Source organism: Camellia sinensis, unplaced genomic scaffold (genome assembly GCF_055761805.1).
Source record: "Camellia sinensis isolate YWXY unplaced genomic scaffold, ASM5576180v1 Unanchor10, whole genome shotgun sequence".
NCBI lineage: Eukaryota > Viridiplantae > Streptophyta > Magnoliopsida > Ericales > Theaceae > Camellia > Camellia sinensis.
The window spans coordinates 7,730,001-7,753,991 of record NW_028128988.1 but is presented as its reverse complement, the minus strand read 5'-3'; the positions used below and the strand labels follow the sequence as shown (position 1 = coordinate 7,753,991).

The window sequence follows — 23,991 nt, the reverse complement described above, 5'->3', positions numbered from 1 at the left end:
AGGAATTGGTATGATTTTATGGTTCAGTATGGTTTTGGATTATCTTTCTTTGACTATATGGATCAATATTACAAAAAGATCAACACAATCACAAAACATAAATGGAAAACTTCTCCTAATACTTCTGTTAGCTCTAATCATCCTCCATTAGAAAATATAATTATTGATCACCAAGGTTCTGAAGTTCCAACCTTTCCTTTTAAATTACCTGGTACTGACCCTGAAATTAAAAAAGTTATTGAACAAAATAATTATACTAATCAATGTTTAAAAACCATTGGTAAACAATTAGATAAATTAGAAACTAATTTAGAAGAACAATCCACAAAATCTACTAAACCCTTAGATCAACCTTTACTCAATCTCCCTAGTCATCGTTCTAAACGAACTAGCCTAATTACTAATGATCAATCTACTGTCAAAGCCATTGAACACTTATTTACTAAGTTAACTCCCAATGATACTTCTACATCCAAAGATAAAAGTCTTACTGTTTTAAATCAACAACCTATTACCAATACTGTTTTCAATCAATCTGAAACTGACACTACTGATAATGAAATAAATCAATTAGCCCAACAATTTCAATCTTCTAATCTTAATAAAATTCATTATCCCAAAGTTAATCCTCAAACTACCAAAAACTGGTATTCTCGACATACTCCACCTGATCTCCAATTTGAAGAAACTAATCTTAATAATCAATTTTCTGTTTCTGCTAAAAAATTATACGAATGGAATATTGATGGTCTTAGTGAAGATCAGATCCTTCAAAAACTAAATCATTTATCGATGGTAGCAAATAGTTATCTCAGTAATTATCCCTAATATTCTCAACCTGAAATTGTTTCCTTAATTACCTCTGGTTTCACTGGCATGCTCAAATCCTGGTAGGAAAAATACCTTACTGAAGAACAACGTGACTCAATCATATATGCTAATCAAACTGATGAAAATGGTCTACCTATTTTTGATGAAACTATTGGATGTTGTCACCCTGATGGAATCAATCAATTAATCTATACAATAGTCCGACATTTTATTGGTACCCCTACAAATATTTATTCTCGCATACATGACCAACTTAGTAATCTTACCTGTCCGACCTTAAGTGATTTTAGATGGTATAAGGATGTATTTACCTCTCGAGTTATGTTAAGAGAAGACTGTACTAAATCATTTTGGAAAGAAAAATTTATTAATGGATTACCTAGTTTATTTGCTCATAAAATTAGGGATGTTCTTAGTCAACCCACTGGTGTTATTGAATATGATAATTTAACGTATGGTGATATAATTAGCACTATTCAAAAAGAAGGCTTAAAAATGTGTATTGATCTTAAACTTACTCAAAAAGCTAATAAAGATAAACATAGAGCTAAATATGAATTAGGCAATTTCTGTGAACAATATGGTTTACCTTCTGTTGCACCCTCTCGTAGGAAATCACACAAATACTCCAAACATAAACATAAATCATCATACAAATATTCTAGTAAATATAAAAAGAATTATTCACCTTCCAAATCCAATGATAAATTCTATACTAAACCTAAAAAGAAATATTATAAATCAAAAGCACATCCTAAATCTAAATCTACCAAAGATGTTACTTGTTATAACTGTGGTCAAAAATGTCATTATTCAAATAAATGTAAAGAAAAATAAAAATTAAAAGATAAAGTTAATCAACTTCAAATTGATGATAACTCCAAAAATCAATTATATGAAATCTTTCAATTAAATCAATCTAATAGTAGTTCCTCTTCTACTGATCATCCCAATACTTCGTCTGATTACCAATAACCTAGTGATGATTCTGATAACAATATTAATATAGGATGTAATGATATTTGTTGTAAACCAGTAAACAAATTACTGTTCTTACCAAAAACACTCAAGAAGAATCTGCTCTTATTGACCTGATTAGTAAATTAGATGATCCAAAACTAAAACAAAAATATATTGATAAATTAAAATCTTTATTAATCCAATCAGACACTAAACCAAAGTTTGATAAACCAATAATTAGTCTATCCAAAACTTTAGAAAGATTTAAAAATAAACAAAAAGAAGGTACCTTACAAGATCTGCAACAAGAAATCAATCAGATTAAACACACAATCAAAGAATTACAACTTAAAGATAAAAAATTAGAAGACGAACTTATTACTTTAAAACTTAATAAAAGTCTAGATAATTTCCAAAATAATGATCAAGAATCTCCCCATGAATCTGAACATGATTCTGATCCCACTAATCCTGATAATTTGATATTTGATAATCGATCACACCAATCTCAATCCAACAATCCTGAAGAAAAACGGTTAAGTCTAATTAATAAACTTTATATTCAAAAATGGTATTCAAAAATCAAAATAATTATCAATTACTTTGAATTAGAATTAATTGCTTTAATTGACAATAGTGCTGATTTAAATTGTATACAAGAAGGTTTACTTCCTACTACATATTATGAAAAATGTCAAGAGAAATTAACTTCTGCTAATGGTAGTAAAATGCATATCAAATATAAATTACCTAAAGTGCATGTTTGCCAAGATAATGTATATTTTAAAACCTCTTTTGTTTTAGTCACAAATATGACCGATAAAATTATTTTAGGTTCCCCATTTATATATTTATTATATCCATTTACTACATCTAGTACAGGAATAACTACACATGTTTTAGGACAACCTGTTACATTTAAATTTTTATCTCCTCCTGAAATATTAACATTAAATCAATTAAAAGATTGTTCTATTTCTCATACAATCAATCACTTAACCCGACATTTAAATTTTCTTAAAGAATAAATTAATTATATACGCATTGACCAACAATTAACTGATCCAGTTCTTATTTCTCAAATTAATGATTTCAAACTAAAACTTGAATCAACTGTTTGTTCTACCTTACCTACTGCATTCTGGCATAGGAAAAAGCATGTAGTTACCTTACCTTATATTAAGAATTTTGATGAACGACAAATTCCTACTAAATCTAGACCAATTCAAATGAATCATGAATTACTTGAAATGTGTAAAAAAGAAATTAATGAATTACTACAAAATCGAATAATTAGTCCAAGTAAATCACCATGGTCTTGCCCTGCTTTTTATGTTAATAAAAATGCTGAATTAGAACGAGGTGTTCCTCGCTTAGTCATCAATTACAAACCTTTAAATGCTGTTTTAGAATGGATTAGGTATCCTATTCCTAATAAAAAAGATTTAATTAAACGACTTAGTCAAGTTGTTATTTTCAGTAAATTCTATTTAAAAAGTAGTTTTTGACAAATACAAATTCATCCTAGAGATAGATATAAAACTGTATTCAACACACCCTTTGGCCAATATGAATGGAATGTCATGCCATTTGGTTTAAAAAATGCTTCTAGTGAATTTCAAAATATCATGAATGACATATTCAACCCATTTAATCATTTTTCAATTGTTTACATTGATGACATCTTAATTTTTTCAAAATTAATTAGTGAATATTGGAAACATTTAACTGCATTCTTTTACACCATTAAAAGTCATGGCCTTGTCATTTCTGCTCCTAAAATTAAATTATTTCAAACTAAGGTTAGATTCTTAGGCTATGATATTCATCATAATACTATTTTACCCATTAGTAGATCCATTGAGTTTGCGTCCAAATTCCCTGATGAAATTCTGGATAAAACCCAATTACAAAGGTTTTTAGGTTCCCTCAACTATATTGCTGAGTTTTACAAAGACCTTTGAAAAACTTGTCAACCTTTGTTTGATAGGTTAAAATCTAATCCTCCTCCTTGGTCTTATGTTCATACTTCTATTGTTCAACAAGTCAAACAATATGTTAAGTCTCTTCCTTATCTTGGTATTCCTACTGAAAACTCATTCAAAATCATTCAAACTGATGCCTCCGACATTGGTTATGGTGGCATCCTTCTTCAACAAGTTACTCCTCAATCATCTGAACAAATTGTTCGCTATCATTCTGGTGTCTGGAATAAAGCACAATTAAATTATAATACTATTAAAAAAGAAATTTTATCTACTATTTTATGTATTATTTTTATTTAAAAAATATTATTTCGAGTTGAGCTGAGTCAAGTTTGAATTTTATTAATATCTATACTATATATTAAGCAAAATGGGGTTTCTAACTCCCAAGGCATGTGGGAGCTCCAATATGTCAATCCTAATTTTCTAATTTTTTGTTTTGTTTTTTTTTTTTTAAATTAATCTCAGCATTTATTAACTTTTCACAACCCATAAGACTTTTTGACTTCTCTCATATTGTAGTACCTTTTTTAAAACAAATATTTTGTATATTAAAAAAAATTTAAAACATATATTAAGCAAAAAGGGATTTCTAACCCTTAAGGCATGTGGAAGCTCCAATATGTCAATCTTAATTTTCTAATTTTTTAATTTTTTTTTAAAAAAAATTTAACCTCAGCATTAATAACTTTTCTCAACCCATAAGACTTTTTGACTTCTCTCATAATTATTGTAGTACCTTTTTTAAAACAAATAATTTGTATATTAAAAAAAATTTAAAACAAATATAAATATGTATATCTATATCTATCTATCTATTTATTTATATCTACCTTTAACCCACAAGTTTTGTGGGAGTTCCAATATCTGAACCTTAATTTCTTAATTTTTTTGATTTTTTTTGAAAAAAAAAAACTTAGCACTTATTAAATTCTTCCAAATCTTTTTAATTTCTCCAATACACATACTCTATTTAACTTTTTACATACCTATTGCAAAAAGTGAGTCTCATTTTTGTTTTCTCCTTCTTGACTTCTCACTTCTACACTTTCAACTTCAGTGACCACGTATACAAACAGTAAGTCTTCTTTTTGTTTTCTCCTTCTTGACTTTTCCTTTTGTTTATTGTTTTAATATTGTAGTTAGATAGCGCATAAAAATATTTATAATTTGTCTAGCGAATAAAAAATTATAATTTAATTTTTTAATATGATTGATGTTAGATAAATATAAACCCTTACAAAGAGAAAAATGTGATTATAATTAGTTGAATGATTCTTTTTTTTTTTTAATGTGATTGTAGTTAGCTTAATAGTTCTTTTTTTCATTTATTTATTTTATTATGGAAAAAATGTGATGTGATTGTGAGAAATATTAATATTGAGAGAGAGAGAGAGTGATTGAAAGACTAAACATAGACTTTTTATTTCAATTTATTAAGCCTTACAATGCTACTCCATTATATAGGAGGTTTATACAATATGATCAGATGGAGGCCACGAGGCCACGAGGCCAAAAACACTAACAAGCAGGCCACGAGGCCACTACATATTTAATTATACATTAATATATATTATATCTATATCAGCATACACTCACCGAAAGCATATGAATTAAATAAAGCATATGAATTAAATAATCACCGAAAGAAAGAAAAGGGCTTGATGCATATGGCATCTGATGAAAACGTGGCTTGATTTTCAACACTCCCCCTCAAGCAATGTTGTAGATGTTAATCATGCCCAATTTGTCCGTCAGATCTTCGAAGTTAACTCGAGCAAGAGCTTTGGTGAGAATGTCAGCTTTTTGACAGTTTGTTGGAGTGTAGCTGACTTGAAAAACTCCCTCTTCAATCTTTTCCTTGATAAAGTGTCGATCTATCTCCACGTGCTTAGTGCGATCATGATGAACAGGATTCTTAGCGATACTGATGGCGGCTTGGTTGTCGCAGTATAAAACCATGGGATGCTCAGATGGAACTCGTAATTCTTCTAACAGTCTGTTCAACCAGATTCCCTCACAGATACCTAGGGCCATAGCACGAAATTCTGCCTCAGCACTACTACGGGCGACCACTGACTGTTTCTTGCTTCGCCATGTAACCGCGTTCCCCCAAACAAATGAACAATAGCCAGAGGTTGATCTCCGATCAGTTACTGAACCTGCCCAATCTGCGTCTGAAAAAATCTCAATTTTTCTATTTGTTGTTCTTTGGAAGAAGAGACCCTTTCCCGGTGTCTTTTTTAGGTACCTCAATATTCTGGTCACAGCAGTCATGTGTTTGTCGGTAGGATTGTTCATGAATTGACTGACCACACTAACAGAGAAGCCGATGTCTGGCCTTGTATGAGAAAGATAAATGAGTTTTCCCACAAGACGTTGATATCTCCCTTTATCACTTGGTGCACTACCGTCACTTTCTTCCAATTTGATAGTTGTGTCCATAGGAGTTTCTGCCGGCTTGCATCCTAGCATCCCTGTTTCATTCAGTAAGTCTAGAACGTATTTACGTTGTGAGACGACTATACCTTTCTTTGACCTAGCAATTTCCATTCCAAGAAAGTACTTAAGATTTCCAAGATCTTTAATCTCAAATTCCTTTGTTAGGAATGTTTTAAGTAAGCCAATTTCCTCTTCATGATCACCTGTTAGAATTATGTCATCCACATAAACAATGATAATTGCCAATTTCCCTCCTAGGGAGTGCTTCACAAATAATGTATGATCGGATTGACATTGAACAAAACCGTACCCTTTTACTGCCTTAGTGAACCGTTCAAACCAGGCCCTGGGAGATTGTTTGAGACCATACAAGGATTTTCGGAGTCTGCAAACTTTGTTGAAATTTGATGTCGTCTCAAGTCCAGCCGGAATGTCCATGTAAACTTCTTCCGCTAAGTCACCATTGAGGAAGGCATTTTTTACATCAAGTTGGTGAAGTGACCAATCGAGATTAGCTGCCAAGGATAAAAGTACACGAACAGTGTTGAGCTTGGCAACCGGAGCAAAGGTTTCTTGATAGTCAATGCCATAGGATTGGGAGAATCCTTTGGCAACCAACCGAGCTTTATAACGTTCCACATTACCATCTGCCTTGTGTTTTACTGTGAAAATCCATTTACATCCAACGGGTTTCTTACCTCTTGGAAGATCAGTAATTTCCCAAGTACCATTCGTTTCCAGAGCTCGAACTTCCTCAATGACTGCTGCCTTCCACTGAGGAGACTTGAAGGCTTCCTGAATATTCCGAGGAATGTGTATCTCCGTGATGCTAGAAGTGAAGGCACGGAACGAAGGTGATAGATTATCATAAGAAATAAAGTTCCCAATGGGATGCTGAGTACATGATCTAACTCATTTTCTCCAAGCTATGGGCATATTAAGAATACTGTTTTCGAACTCAGAATCAACAGTACTATCTGTGGTAAGAAGATTGTTACCTGGAATGTTGCTTGGATTAGAACCCGGTTCAGCCTCATGGGATTGTTGAGAAAGTGCTCCTTCCTCCATTTCCTCTTGGATGTGTTCATTATCCCGCAAGGCAACAATGAACTCGGAATTTTCGGCAGGTACAGATGGATTCAATGACTCAGGAGGTGTGGGATTTTTGGTGGTGATGGATGGCTCACTAAATGACTCAGGGGTCCAAAATTGATATTCCTGGGTTGGAGTCTCCCCCTGAATATCAATTTTAGGGTAGTAAGACTGGGTTTCAAAAAATGTGACATCCATGGAAGTGTAGAATTTCCTAGTGACCGGAGAGTAACACTTATACCCTTTCTGATGTGACGAATACCCAATGAAGACACACTTGAGCGACCGGGGATCAAGTTTACCTCGATACTGTTGATGGACATGAACAAAGACAGAACACCCGAAAATTTTGGGTGGGATGGTGGAGATGAGGCGAGTAGTGGGAAAGGATTTTAGGAGAAGTTGACAAGGAGTTTGGAATTGTAGTACCTTAGATGGCATCCTATTGATAAGGTAGGCAGCTGTAAGAACAGCTTCCCCCCAGAAGAATTGTGGAACATTTGTGGAAAACATGAGTGATTTAGCAACATCTAACAAATGCCGATTTTTCCGTTCAGCGATGCCGTTTTGTTGTGGGGTGTCAACACATGAACTTAAGTGAACTATCCCTTTGTCTGCTAAAAAATCTCCTAGAATTGAGTTGAAATAGTCCCGAGCGTTATCAGACTTTAGAATTTGGATTTTTGACTGGAATTGTGTCTGAATCATAATTTGAAAATTTTTGAAGATTTGGCTCGTTTCAGATTTGTCTTTCATGAGGAAGACCCAGGTTAATCTAGTGTGATCATCTATGAATGTGACAAACCACCTAGTACCAGTTACATTTTTTATTCTGGATGGACCCCAGATATCACTATGAATTAGTGAGAATGGACGAGACGCTTTATAGGATTGAATGGGAAAATGGGACCGTACATGCTTAGAAAATTGACAGATTTCACAATCAAAAGGTTTTGGATTTTTATTAAATAATGAAGGAAATAAATGCTTGAGATACATAACATTAGGATGACCTAAGCGATAGTGCCACAACATAATTGCTCTATCGTTATTTTGACACGAAACCGAAAAAGAACTACCACAAATTGCCGTTTGAGGTTGTTCTTGTGGATAGTGGCGTTCCTTAAGGATGTAGAGTCCAGAGCATTCCTCAGCATTGCCAATCATCTTCCCCGAATCCAAATCCTGAAATTCACAATGAGTGGAGAAAAAATTAGTAACACACCTCTTTTCCTTAGTGAGTTTACTAATTGACAATAAATTACAGTCCAAGTCAGGAACAAGGAGAACAGAGTTGAGAATAAGATTCCTAGACAGCACAACTGAACCTGTACCGGCAACCTTTGATAGTGAACCATCTGCTATTCGGACCGTTAAATTATTTTGACATGAGTTATATGTATCAAAAATCGTTGCATCTCCCGTCATATGATCAGATGCTCCTGAGTCCACAATCCAAGGTTTTTTACGTTTCTTACTAACAGTAAAGGCGTTCAAAGAATTACCTTTGTGAGCCAAGGTTCCGGATCCTATGATGTGGTTGGAAGACGAACCAGATTGTGACTGTAGTAGTTTCTGGAGCATCTCCATTTGCTCCTTGGTGAAAGGGCTTGCTTCAGGTTGTGGTGGTGGTTCATTTGTACCTACATGATTACCTCGTCCTTCTTTCTCAAGAGGCTGACGTGGTTTCCAATCTACTGGCTTTCCATGAATCTTCCAGCAAGTTTCTCTCGAGTGACCCGGCTTTCTGCAATGATCACACCAAGGCCTACCTCCTTTATTTTTCTGACGGTTGTCGATAGGAGCGAATTGAGTCTTAAGAGCCGAGCTTTCTGCCATATTCAGTTGTTGATGAGATCCCATCATGAGTTTTTTCCGACTTTCTTCGCGACGGACTTCAGAGAATGCCTCTCTAAGGTTAGGGAGCGGTTTTACTCCCATAATTCTTCCTCTGATTTCATCAAGATTTGTGTTCAATCCTAACAAGAATTTAAACACACGCTTCCCTTCGACAATCTTTTTATATAACAGACCATCAGTAACACACTGCCAGTTATGAACCTCAAACGTATCAAGTTGACGCCATAGACGAGTAAGGGTATTGAAATATTCAGTTACCGTAAGATTGTCTTGACGTAAATTGTGGAGGGAGCTTTCAAGCTGGATGATTTCAGATGTGTTTTCCTTGTCTGAAAACGTTTCTTTTGCCATGTCCCAGATCTCTTTGGCAGTATCAAATGACAGAAAATTTTCGCCAATGTCAGTGGTCATAGAGTTGACGAGCCACGACATGACCATATTATTTTCAGCTATCCACCTTTTGTAGGTTGATGCTGTGGTTTCTGGTAGCGCCGAGGCTCCGGTGATGTAGTCATCTTTCTCCTTTCCCCGTATAAACATTAACATGGATTGAGACCATTGCAAATAATTTTGCCCATTCAGTTTATGGGCAGTGATCGGAAGATGAGAGGTTTCCATTTGATGAGAGGATGAAGATGATGAGATGATAATATCAGAAGAAGAGGAGGATGAGTTGATAGTCATTCCGAAAGCTGGACCGTATTTAGTCATGCAATAGAAGGATATATTTGAGTAGAAGAGAAAAATTCGAATATTGACTGAAGAGGCGAAAATGACGAGACAGGATTACACCCGCTCTGATACCATGAGAAATATTAATATTGAGAGAGAGAGAGAGTGATTGAAAGACTAAACATAGACTTTTTATTTCAATTTATTAAGCCTTACAATGCTACTCCATTATATAGGAGGTTTATACAATATGATCAGATGGAGGCCACGAGGCCACGAGGCCAAAGACACTAACAAGCAGGCCACGAGGCCACTACATATTTAATTATACATTAATATATATTATATCTATATCAGCATACACTCACCGAAAGCATATGAATTAAATAAAGCATATGAATTAAATAATCACCGAAAGAAAGAAAAGGGCTTGATGCATATGGCATCTGATGAAAACGTGGCTTGATTTTCAACAGATTGTAGTTTGTTCAATGGCTCTTTTTTTTTAAATATGATTGTTGTAGTTAGTTCAATATATTTTTTTTAATGTTATTTAATCTTTTATTTACTATTTTAATTTTATTTTTAATATGATTGAAGTTAGATAAACATAAACACTCACAAAGAAAAAAATGTGATAGTTGAATGATTTTTTTTTTTTAATGTGATTGTAGTTAGTTTAATAGTTTTTTTTTCATTTATTTATTTTATTATGGGAAAAATGTGACGTGATTGTAATTTGTTCAATGGCTCTTTTTTTTAATATGATTGTTGTAGTTAGTTCAATGGTTTTTTTTAATGTTATTTAATCTTTTTATTTACTATTTTAATTTTATTTTTAATATGGTTCAAATTAGATAAATATAAACACTCACAAAGAAAAAAATGTGATTGTAGTTAGTTCAATGGTTTTTTTTTTTAATATGATTGTAGTTAGTCAATGGTTCTTTTTTTCATTTATTTTTTTTATTATGAGAAAAATGTGATGTGATTGTAGTTTGTTCAATGATTTTTTTTAATGTGATTTAATCTTTTATTTACTTTTTTAATGGTTTTTCTTTATAATTATTTATGAAAAAAATATGATTGTAGTTAGATAGCATAAAAATATTTGTGATTTGATTTGATTTTTTTCTGATTTGATTTTTAAAGTACCAATTATTGATAATAATTAGACTGTATTTTCAAAAAAAAAAAATTGTAATTGATTTTTTTAACTCACTGTGTTTTTTGAAAAAAAAATTATTGTGTTTTTTTAACTATCAATTCACTTAATTTGTGATTTGATTTTTAACTCACTGTATTTTTTGAAAAGCAAAATGGATTATACTCATTAGGGTCACATAATGTATCAATTATTGATGATGATTAGATTGTATTTTGACAAAAAAAAATTGTAATTGATCCTTTTAACTTACTATGTTTTTTGAAAAATAAATTATTGCGTTTTTTAATTATTGATGATAATTAGATAGAATTAAAAAAATTGTGATTTGTATGATTGAAGTTATCTCTTTTTGTTTATAATTTTATGTTTTAATATGATTGAAGTTAGATAAACATAAACACTTACAAAAAGAAAAATGTGATTGTAGTTTGTTCAATGGTTCTAAATAATCTTTTTATTTACTATTTTAATGGTTCTTTTTTTTCAATTTTTTTTTATTATGAAAAAAAATGTGATTGTAGTTAGATAGCATTAAAAAAATGTGATTTGTGTGATTGAAGTTATCTCCTTTTGTTTATAATTTGATTTTTTAATATAATTGAAGTTAGATAAATATAAACACTCAAGCGAGTTTTTAAGCAAAATGAGATTTTTAAGCCCAAGGCCTGTGGGAGTGAATTTTCTAAATTTTTTATTAAAAAAAAAAACTCAACATTTATTGATTTGGTCAAAATTTCCTGATCAACATTTATTAACTTTTTTCAATCCACATGCATGCATTTATTGATTTGGTCAAAATCTCCTGATCAGCATTTAAAATCCCCTCATACAAATAACTATAGATACAATCTGTGTATAGTTATTACAGTACCCTTTTTAACTTCTCTCATACACTATGAGTAGTGATAAGATTGTTAAATTATTTTTATAAAAAAACTTAAAAAACATAATTTATATATTAAAAAAAATCTAAAACAAATATAAATATTTATAATTATCCCGTGCATAGCACGAGTAATAGGCTAGTTAACGAATTAAGCCGAATTTAAACCCAATTACCTATTGAGTCGGGTTCGAAATCAATAAATAAACCCGATAAGTAAACACAAAACTCTGCTGGATTAGACTCCTTTACAATCTTGTCCAAATTTATTGTGAAAAAAAAAAAAAAAATGCCACGCACAAACACACCAAATGTACAAAACGAGTTTTTTTTTTTGATTCATTGAAATGAAACCTACATTTGCAATATAGGGTTCAAGAGAGGTTTTGTAGTTTTATCTTCTTCATTCTTCACTCTTACCCTATCTCTCTTCCTCTCCTTCTCTCCCCTCTCTCTCTCTCTACCCAGCAGAACTGCCAACTCCCGCTAACCTGGCTTCCACAGCTTCCTTTGCTCCGAGCCCTAGAGCTCAACTACACACCTCATGGAGACCCAAAAATCTCAAACCAAACCAAAACCCCCCCAAACCCCCAAACTTTCTCTTCATTCTAAACCCTAACACTCCAAATTTCTCTCAAAAACCTTCATTCTCCTCTTCTTCTTCTTTCCCACACAGCCTCAAGCTTCCTTGTCTCAACACTTCAGTTTCAACTCATTTACACCCCTTATCCGACTCAACCGACGAGAGTTTCGTCCAAAATCTCGAGGATTTGGCAAATTTGCCCACAATTGCAAATGGATTTCATCAAATTGCCCCCCGGGAATCGATTAGGAGAGTTTTCATTCAAGACCCACCTTGGATTACTTCACTGTTTATGAAGAATTTGTACAATAGGACTAAACAAGAGGTGAAATCAGAATTCCAAGAAGTTGATAGGAAGAGATATTATTTGTTGAGGAGGAGACAGATTAGGGCTGAGACTGAGGCTTGGGAGAAGATGGTGGAGGAGTATAGGGAGTTGGAGAGAGAGATGTGTGAGAAAAAATTGGCCCCCAATTTGCCTTATGTAAAGAAGTTGTTTTTTGGTTGGTTTGAGCCTTTGAGGGAGGCAATTGCTAAGGAACAGAGGACGCAGAGAACGAAGAAGCAAAAGGCGGCATTTGCACCGAATATCGATTCTTTGCCCGCTGATAAGATGGCTATTATTGTGATGCATAAGATGATGGCTTTGTTGATGACTGTGCAAGAGGACATGTCTGTTCGGGTTGTTCAAGCTGCGGTTCAGATTGGTGTGGCAATTGAACAGGAGGTGAGTCTTGAATTGTTCTGTATATGAATGTATGCTAAGCATATGCAAATTTGCAATTTTTGTATTTGTCTGTGGTACTGGAATCCCTATATGAGTAGTCATTGAATTGAAACTTGAATCTATAGAGACAATGTGCAATAATTATGTAGAAAGTTATTGGATTCAGTTGTGTAGAATAGTGTTGTCAATTGTGGCTATCTTGTTGTGACTTGTTGGGTTAAAGTGATTGGTTGGTTAACTTGAAGCATGTAAAAATGAATAGGAGACAACTAGTTGATGCAGAAATACGAATTACTAGGCCTACTGTATCTTTTTTACATGGTGCTACATTTGAATTCTTCCTTGGTCAAATGGTAAACTATTTGGATGCTCTACTGGAAATGGGCAGTAATAGAGAACTACAGGGAAATATATTATTTGATTATTTGAAATTGCATTTGCAGCAATTCATTTTTGCATTATATTTTTTGAGTGATCTATTGTGATTATCACAGACTTTGATATTTGGTCCTTATTCGCTTGGCTTGGGCCACATGTGGCTGACTTATTATTAAAATCAGAGAATAAAGAAAGTACAAACTACGCGAAGGCATCAAAACATAAGAAAAGGAAGAGAAAAATTAGGCTCCGTTTGGGAAGATGGATTTGGGATTTTTTTGGCTATTTTAGCCACAAAAGACAAAATAAGCTATTTTAACCACAAAAAACAAAACATCACATCCAACCTATAATCATTACACTCTTCTCTCACAAAAAAAGTCAAAAAAGCCAAAAAACTCTTCCCAAACCAAGCTTTTTAGCCCATGTTAAAATAGCCAAAAAAGTCAAAAAATCAAAAAGCCAACCCACTTCCCAAACGAAGCCTTAATCACAACTACAAATAACAGACAATTTCCAATCTCTAGAAACAAAAAAACAAAGGCATTCTTTTAAAGATATTGATATTGAAACCCAAAAAGGAGACAAGTAAAAAATCTTCCCCCATAGGTTTGCAACTTATTCAAACTTATCATTAAAACTCTTGTATTTCTTTCCGTTCAAATAACTGAAAGCACAACACAAATCACACTATTCCATAGGACTAGGGGCTTCTTAGTGGAACCAAAACCTCTATAGTCAACAACGAGCGTTTAGGTACATGAAGCCAGAAATACCCAATACACAGAAATATATTACATTTTTGGACCAAAATACTAAATTAAAGCTATCCAGAGTGATCCAAACAGTTTTTCTAATTTTCCTAATGAAGAAAAACATTGACTAAAATATATTAATGCTAAAAACAATGGAATTTTTACAGGAGAAGATCGAAGAAACTAGGGACATAATGCATCAATAGTTCAACTATTATAGGATGCACTTAGATATGTTTTACATGATTAATTTGACCATAAGAAAAATTGAAAAATATAAATGCATTTTAATAGATATGTATAATTGATTTCTAATTGTTGATAGAAAATCACACTCTTATCTATAAGTAGCTTGATATTCACTTCAGTTATACCATTGTATAAGGCTACTCCCACTACACAGCATTAGCATGTAGTGTAAAGTGTGGAAGGATTTTCTTAATTTGTTAAGGTTTTCTAGGGAAAGAGAATAAGGAATTAGAATCTCGAGCCTGTATACCTACATGTGTGTTTCTGTATACGATATATCTAGTAATAAGTCAGTTACAATCATATTTGGGATTCGGTTTTCACAGATTATGTCCTGCTTCTATAAGGACTGAAGCCTTAAAGAAGATAAGAAGCAATGGGAAGTGATTGTGGGTCCACTAGCAAATTGAGATATTTCCATTTATACTGCTACAGTTGACACATCTAAGATTAATTTTGATTTCATAAGTTTGTTTTCTTACTATATCTGGCTGTGTCATTTGTCACAATCAGATCTATTGGCGTACCCCAAATAAAATCCTTTTAGCCTTTCCTCATCTGTAGTGTCAATAAGTAATCTCAATCATTTTTAATGAATTTATGTCCAGTCAGTGTTATGTATTTTGATTAATCTCATTAGGAAAACAAGTGACTTCATTGTTCATTAAGTCTATTTTTGTATTCAAGCATTAGATAAATATGTATTTCTTACTTCAGACTTTTAGTTTGGAGAGATTTAGTTAAAGGTTTCATCAAATTTCGAATCAAATTTGAATTGCATTGGAAGGTATTGCATTAACCATTGATCTCCATTTTAATTGACATTCATTGTGAGCTTACGCATAAGTTGTAACTTGTAACTAATGCAAGCCATTTTGAATAAGCAAATCAGCTTATTAGAGGATTGGCAAATAATGAGACTACGTGAATTGATTAAGTTGGGCATAACGATATGCATGCATCATCTAATTCGAGAAATGAATAGAGCCCTTTAATCTCACTTCGATTATTATTTGAAGTATCGATATCAGCCATCAGGAAAAAGATTTTGTCTGATTAACTTTTCTTTTATCCATTATCTCTTATTTGGGATAAATATAAAATTATTGATAATCTTCTTATTATTTTTGCAATTAGTACAGGTTAGAATTCATAGTTTCTTGGAGAAAACTAAGATGTACCAGAGAAAGAAGATTGTAGCTCCAACTGAAGAAAGCTTTCGTAAGGATGTTGAGATACGAAGGAAACGTGTAAAAAGTTTGATCAGAAGAAGAAAGATACTTGAGGTGCAAAAGCTGGTGAAAGATGAAGAAATTAAGCCTTGGGGTCGTGACACACAGGCTAAGGTTTGTGGCCATCAATATTTATTCCTTCTGAAATGAATAAGTGATGGGTATATATATATCTCTTTATGTTCTATAGTTACTAATTATTTTCTTTTTCTAATGTAATACAGCTAGGATGTCGTCTGATAGAATTATTAACTGAAACAGCTTATGTACAGCCTCCAGTCAACCAGTTAGCAGATAGTCCACCTGATATTCGACCTGCATTTAGGCACTTATTCAGAATTTCAAACGATCCTGGGTGAGCATGTAATTCTTTGCATCAGTAATTCATCTTCAAAGCACTGGACCTTGTCTGACTAATTCATGGTCCATGATATGCTAATATTTAGACAGATCATTAGGCCAATTCTTGGTGGGAAAATTGGCTAAGCAGATGAGTTTTGTTTGATGATTGATGCTTAAGTTCGACATTTCATTTGTTTGTGTCAATGCTGTATTTAAAATGTGGTCAAAAAATTCTTATTAAAAAAATGTGGCCAACAAATTGAATTGTTTGTGTTAAGTTATTATGGTTATATGCATACATAGCACAATGGGAGCGGTTCACCGCTGCTTTATTTCTGTCTTTCTAACTTAGTTGTAAGTCTGATTTGTTGTTTGCTCCTTGTAGGCAGAAAGTTGTTAAGAGGTATGGAGTTATAGAATGTGATCCCCTAGTCCTTGCAGGACTTGATAGAACTGTGAGTTAATATCTCTTCTTTTTGCTCATTTGGTTTGCATAATATTTATTTGCGGTTTATCCCACCTAGGAAATATAAATCTTATTTAATTGGATGAGAATGTATGCATAAATACTAATTCAATCCCAATACTTTTGTGCTTTTTATAAATGATGTGTCAGAATAAGATATATTGTCCTGTGGACTGAAGTATACTTCCTTCCATTTGTTCTTTATTGGATATTTAATCTTTCACATTTAAAGTACATTTTAAGCAATGGAATATTTTGAACTTGCGTTTACAACTGCCTATGACGTGCCGGCACTTCAAAACAAGTGCCGTAGGGGTGTCAGAAACGACCGAGACACAGGGACACGGTGGGGACACATTTATTTAATTAATATGTTTTCAGGCGAAATGACAAGGACACTCTGGGGACATGCCAACTAGGTTTTTTCCCCCTTTTCTTTAGTGCTTTTGATGGATGTTGGATGTTGAATGTTTATTACTCTTTTGCTTAGATTTAAATATTTAACAATCATCCATAAAATGGATACAAACGACAAGTGTTAATTCCAAAGTGATTTTTTTTTTTGGATACTTTGTGGATGTAATGATAATCTACATAGCAAATATGAAAAAGATTTTATTGCTGTGTCCTCGCCGTGATTGTGTTCCCATTTGTTTGAAACCATTGTGTCCTGTGTCTTTGTCCGTGCCCGTGTCCGTGCCCGTGCTTCTCAGACGACTGCTATGAACCCACTAATTATATTATTTGTGAAAGTAATACAAATTTTTTTCTTGATTATAAATTCCAAATATGCAAATAAAAAAAATTGAGTACTTGTTTTTGTTTTGATTTGTCCTTCATGTCTAATCCTTCGAACATTTCTTTTTATGCAGGTTAAGCATATGATCATTCCTTATGTGCCAATGTTGGTGCCTCCAAAAAAATGGAAAGGGTATGTTATTCACTCAACATGCGATGATGTTGTTCACCTGGCCCTTAAGGTGGTTGGCTTTGGGTTTGTGTTAGTCGGACACAAAGTTCAAGTCATCATGTTTTGTGATTTGCCCCTATCTTGACCTCTTCAAAAGGCTAATGAGAAAAAAAAAAAAAAAGAAAAAGAAAATTGACACTCCAGTATGTTCAGATATAATCAAAGAAATAGAGGGTTGCTTTCAGCTAAAATTTTCACTTATATTTGAAGTGTCTTATATGACTCCTTTCAGGTATGACAAAGGCGGGTACTTTTTCTTACCTTCTTATCTCATGCGAACTCATGGATCGAGGCAGCAACAAGATGCTGTTAAGAAAATTGCTGTGAAACAAATGCAGAAAGTATACGAGGTAAAAGCTTAGGTTTGATATATTTATTTTTTCCTTATATTTCTCCAAAGCATTAATGTTTGTCCTATGTGTGAAGTTAGATCACAACCATATTGCTTTAAAATTGCACATGTTCAGGCCCTGGACACACTAGGAAATACCAAATGGAGAGTTAACCGAAGAGTTCTGAGTGTGGTGGAGAGCATTTGGGCTGGAGGTGGCAACATTGGAGGCCTGGTTGATCGCAAAGATGTGAGTGCACCCTGAAATTTCTTCTTTAAGCAAACAACTTCCCATTCAGTGTGGATGTTTGTATGGTGCATTTAGTGATAATATTCTTGTAAGAGTGGTCTACCATTGATAGCAAGGTGGTTGTCAATTCGTCACTATAGAGAAACTTGATAGTTCTTGCTTCTTTGTTATCCATGGGAAACAGCTTGTAATGTGATTGGAAAATCCTTTCGATTATACTCCTAAAATTTCCCCTGCAATGTTTGCCATTTTTGATGGCTATGCAAAAGGATTATCCAATCATTATATTTAATTAAAAAAATAAAAAATAAAAAAATCATCCGATCATTATGGTTATCATTGGTAGACTACTTATACAACTTGATATGTTAGGTTTTGTTTTCTGTAGCTGTACCTTAAGTAATCAATCTGGCACTGCTTTTCATTCACTTGCAGGTTCCCATACCTGAGAGGCCACAATCAGAGGATTTAACAGAAATAAAAAAATGGAAATGGAGTGTAAGAAAGGCAAAAAAAATCAACCAAGAGTTGCATTCTCAACGATGTGATATTGAACTTAAGCTTTCTGTATGATTTCTTTCTTTCAAAAAAAATTAAATATCGTATTGCTTTATTATTTTTCTTTGAACTTGCACTGTAAAAAATGAATTGCACAAAATGTACTTTATGAGAAACTCAAGAACTGTATTCAGACCATATGTTTAAGGTTTCATTGTATTGGAGTGGATTATGAATGGGCCCTATTTTGAAACAGGTGGCTCGGAAAATGAAAGGTGAGGAAGGGTTTTATTATCCCCACAATCTGGATTTCCGGGGCCGGGCTTACCCTATGCATCCGCATTTGAACCATTTGAGTTCTGATCTCTGTCGAGGAGTTCTTGAGTTTGCGGAAGGGCGACCATTAGGGAAGTCTGGTTTACGTTGGCTGAAGATACATTTAGCAAACCTATATGCAGGTGGTGTTGAAAAGCTTTCATATGATGGACGCCTAGCGTTTGTGGAAAGCCATCTGGATGATGTATTGGATTCAGCAGACAACCCTCTTCATGGAAATCGGTGGTGGTTAACTGCTGAAGATCCTTTTCAATGTTTGGCAACTTGTATTAATCTGACAGAAGCCTTAAAAAGCTCATCGCCGCATACTGTCATCTCCCACCTGCCTATTCATCAGGTAAGTGTTTTTGGATGCCTTGGAATCATAAAAGAACATCTATCAACTTATGCAAGCTGAAAATATCTTTTGTAAATTTCTCCAAGGATGCTTTGTTTACTATGAACCATTTTTAGCAATTGCATTTGTAAGAGTAATGCTAATTATAGATCCAGCTTACCTTGTTGTAATCCCAAACCTACTGAAAGATATATAATAACTATTTTCTGCACCCTAGCCTGAGTTTAGGGTCTCCTCTACATCCATATATGCTTTATTGTTGTACTTGAGTAGATCTTGAAAGCAAATCACCTTTATATCAACCCTTTTGTGCTCATCAAATTTTTCTTACAAAGAAATATCTTATATTTTGCTTATTCCCTTTGTTACTAATCTCCATTTTATTGAGATGCATTTTATTTTACCTCTAAATTGAGATGTCTCCAATCTCCATCACTTGAAGAACTTGGGTCCTGGTTTGAAATCATGTAATTCAGATCTAGTAATGGGATATGCTTTCTTGGGGTGGGCCAAATAGTTCACATGATGGTTGAGGAATTGATTGAAACTAATGTATTTGAATCTCTCAAGATGTTATTAGTCAAAAGCATAGTTCCAATACGGGAAACATAAGCAGGAAACAGAAACGTGGTCCAAAATAATTGTGTGTAATGGAAAACACTAGGTGATATAAGAACGTATAAGACATGCATAATTAAATTTAGGTAAATTACACTGATGCATAACCCCACCCCCTACCCTTATGGAAGCCCTCTTTCTTCCTCCTCCCCCTCCCTCTCTCCATCATTCTTCTCCAACCTTCTACCGTCCACAACAAACCCCTTTCTTGTTCCCCTCCCCACCCTTTGTCCATCATCCCCTTTCAAAATCATCTTGAGCCCACTCATTGGAAAGGGCCATATTGATCGGAAATGTCTAGATCTCCATTAAATTGTAGCGATTGTGGGTGTTTGATCATTATTGTTGACCCAACATGTTGGTGAGCAATGAAGCATGGACATAGACATGGGACACAACACGGACACATAAATTTTCAAAAGATGAGGGACACGACACACTGGGGAGACGTCTAATAGATATAATTTTATTTATTTATTATTTAAAGAGGGATCAAAGGATCAAAGCATTAATCCAAGTCCTCATACACGAAGTCTTCAACATGTTTAGGTTCTTCTTCACCTTCTTTCTCTTCTCTCTCTCTCTCTTTGTCGACCAACAGGTTAGGGTTTTGTCAGAATCACGTCCTGAACTTGTCCAAGCATGTCCCGAACGTGGCCGACTACAATTTTTTTTTTTTAAAAAAGGGGACACCTCTTATAGAGTGTCGGACACATGTCCACCACGTGTCCGATGCGTGTCCATGTCTGACATGTGTTGGACACCCATACGCTGTCTTCAGAGAGGTGTCCGTGCTTCATAGTTGGTGAGGTATTTGGCATGTTGGGATAAGGCGAGGCATTTGGCTTCAATTTGGGCTTGTGTGGCTTCCCCTTTTAAAGGAATTTCCCCGTTTTTTATTTCTAGGGATTGGGTTGCTGTTTGTCATCCTTAATGGTGGAATGTTTTCTGTTTAGTTTTTCCGTTTTTATTGGTTGGATTAATGCTTTGATCCTTAGTCATTGTATGAGGACTTTGTGTCCTCCACTCATTTGTTACTTTTGTTATGAATAAAATTTTATTGTTGCTTGTTCAAAAAAAGAAAAAAAAAGAAAAAAAAAAAGAAACACGTTGGTCTTAGCCAACCATTGACCCAACGTGTTGACCATCATTGTCGACCTAGTGGAATTGCACACCAATGGTGTTGATTATCACCATCAGATCCATCTCAACTCACTACTCGATTTGACTCTTGTGGGATGGGTGGAGCGTTTCATGGTTAGGGTTAGAGGAGTTGCATTTTTCTTGAAAGAGATTGTGGTGGTGGTTAGTAGCTGATGGTTGTGGTGGCTGATGATTGGGTAGGAGATAACTGGTGGTAGTCGGTGGCGATGGTGGTCACAAAAGTGGGTGGGAGACAGTGGGGGATGGTTGTAGGGAAGGGGAGGCAAGAGAGGGGGGTAATGATGAAGATGAGGTGGTAGTGGTGGTTAAGATAATGGCGGTGAAGTTGAGTGCATTGTTTGTGTTTTGTTGTAAAGTTCTTGTGTTGTTTGGTTTTACAAATAGAGTATTGTGGTTAGGTTATAATATTGTTTCGTTACAGATCAAATGGAGAAAATGTCTCAATTCATTGTAGGGCTAAATAAGTAAAGACGGCCCTTTTCTAATGGCGTTAGGGAGACAAGATTGACAGGGAGGTCAGGGTTATTTTAGAAACCTCGAGGAAGAAATCTGGAATTAGCATCTCAGGGAGGTCAGTTTAATTACCCTTAAATTTATTGGGGATCTTAAAATGGTTAGAATACTTTCATTATCAATTAAACGATTGATGTTAACTAATATTTAGAGAAAATTTTGAGAACTACTACATATTATTGTTGAAACTATATGAACATGAAAAAATAGTTGAAAAACTATAAATTATGAGAAGCGTGTTTCTAGGAAGTTTTCTAGTTTCTGACAAGTTCCTGAAATGTTTTGGAAATATTTCCCAGGGAATGAATTTCACTAGAGTTTTGTCTCCATTCCTAAAATGAATTTCACTAGAGTTTTGTCTCCATTCCTAAAATGAGTCTCTTCTTTCAAAGAGAGTTTCATGTTAACAATGGTCAAAATTTGGAACTCATTTAAAAAGATACTCCAATGAGCTTTCCTTGTACTGTTTGGTATAAACAAAAGAGATACAGAGATGCAAGAAGGTTCGCTTCCAATTCCCCTTTGCCCCAAGGTCCTGAAAGGTCCGGGTGCAATGCACTAAGAGGTAACCGATCTCAAATAGGTGATGGTGTATAACCAGGTATCCACTCCATAGTAGCCATTAAGTTGCGCTCATGCGAAGACATCAATTGGTTATGGAAGAGAGAATTGATCAACATAATAACCAGTAAGATATAAAGGAAAAAGAAAGAGTAATTTGTCCTTTATTTACACCCTCACATGGTTGTCAAATCGCGAATCAAATCGTGAATCGTATTTCTAAAAAACTGAATTGTGAATCTTATGATGAATGTACCTTGTTTGCGCAGAAGCTGTGTTGACTGCAAGATACTTGATCAATTGCATACCGTGTAAGTTCTTGCTGGAAGCATCCCGGATTACTCTCATTTAAAAGTCTCTGGCTGCTGTTCATATTTTTTTATAAAAAATATATATACATATAAAATCACAAATATAGTGCTTAAACTGAAAAAAATAACAATATGCTATAAATTTCATGCATCATTGTTTCATTGATTTAAGAGGAAGCTCCAAAAGTTTATAGATCAAAGTTCAAGCTTCAAAAACTAGCTTTTGACAAAATTCAAAATCCAAAATGACATCATAGGCATAGTGGCATACAACACAACAGACCATTGGACTTCTAATTTCTAAATATCAGTCATGTCATCATCAAGAACATCCATCAATTCATCATCTTCACTTCCAACATCTACTTGCTCAATATTTTCTCTCTCTTCATCATCATCATCATCATCATCATCATCATCATCATCAACTTCAACTAGTTGCAGCAATCGTGCATCCAAGCTGTGTTTCTTAGGAAGAAACATGACTCTTTTGGGAGAGAAACACTTTTTTATCTAGATGGAAACGGTGGTGAACTCCAAAAGCGCAATAAAAAAGAAAAAGAAAAGTAGATCTGAAGATCCATCTGAGAGAAGAAAAGAAAAAGAATCTGATATCAAATATGAAGGAGAAGGAGAAGAAGAAGAAGAAAGATGGCATACCTTTAGAAAACAGATGAAGCGAACGAGACCGAGGGAGAAGTTGAAGGAACCTTCAAATCAGACCAGTCTTCGAAGAGAGAGAAGACGACAGAGCTGCTCACTTTATTTGCTGGATTTATCCTTCTTTCTTCCTTTTTTTTTTTTTAATTTTTAAATTTTTTTTTACTTAGTATATATTTTATTTTGACGTAGATGGTCATGGGCTTTCATTTAAAAAGTTCAATGGGCTTCGTTGGGCCTATAGTTGGTCTTAGCTTGCAGATTAAAAAAATATTGGATACTAAATACTAATTATATTACAATCAAAGCCCATTAAAAAACAGACATATATATAAAAAATAAAAAAATAAAAAAAATAATATGACTTTAATATATTTGAATAAAGCCCAAAAAAATATGTTTTATACATGCCAATTAAAAATAAAAAAAAGTTTATATAGATAAATTAAAAATATTATTAATGAAATAATACATAAGCGCTCCCAACCTATGACTCTTCTAAGTGGCCATGCTCTCTCGCCCCGCCCCCATCCCGGCTTCTGTTTTGTGCAACTAAGCTTCAACCACTTGTTTCCCTTTATTTATATTGTTGAGATTTCTGGGCCCTACAAATAAGAGTAGAAGTATATTACCTCTCTTCCTCTTTTTGCTACTTGATCCCGCTTGAAATTGAAAACATTCATCAATATCTAGCCATGCGGTGTCCTCAGGTAGGGTTGGATCTTCTTTTTCAGTTATCCACTCATCATCTTATTCGATATCCGATAGAGAAATAGGATCATAGGCATGCCCTTGTTCTGCCCTTTTTTGGTGTCGT

The 23,991-nt window shown here is 34.0% G+C and overlaps 1 protein-coding gene and 1 long non-coding RNA gene across 5 annotated transcripts in view; one reads left to right on the top strand and one right to left on the bottom strand.

Moving 5' to 3' along the window:
* Positions 1-12,224: 12,224 nt before the first annotated feature.
* The window catches only part of LOC114305829 (DNA-directed RNA polymerase 3, chloroplastic-like), a 29,472-nt gene continuing 17,705 nt past the window's right edge, over positions 12,225-23,991 (top strand). For 2 of the 4 annotated variants that reach the window (XR_014357810.1, XM_082911261.1), the window contains exons 1-9: positions 12,225-13,203; positions 15,728-15,931; positions 16,042-16,172; positions 16,545-16,614; positions 17,498-17,556; positions 17,828-17,945; positions 18,063-18,176; positions 18,612-18,743; positions 18,931-19,347. Coding sequence is in view for 3 of the 4 variants with exons in the window: in XM_082911261.1 (XP_082767387.1) it covers positions 12,769-13,203; positions 15,728-15,931; positions 16,042-16,172; positions 16,545-16,614; positions 17,498-17,556; positions 17,828-17,945; positions 18,063-18,176; positions 18,612-18,743; positions 18,931-19,347 (1,680 nt within the window). In the remaining variant the exon portion in view is untranslated. Of the gene's footprint in view, positions 13,204-15,722; positions 15,932-16,041; positions 16,173-16,544; positions 16,615-17,497; positions 17,557-17,827; positions 17,946-18,062; positions 18,177-18,611; positions 18,744-18,930; positions 19,348-23,991 lie in introns of all 4 variants that reach the window. The other 2 variants (XM_082911263.1, XM_082911262.1) reach the window with 2 other exon arrangements.
* The window catches only part of LOC145814452 (uncharacterized), a 471-nt gene continuing 425 nt past the window's right edge, over positions 23,946-23,991 (bottom strand). The window contains exon 3 of the long non-coding RNA XR_014357811.1: positions 23,946-23,991. This exon is cut by the window's right edge and continues 83 nt beyond it. This is a non-coding gene — a long non-coding RNA (uncharacterized LOC145814452).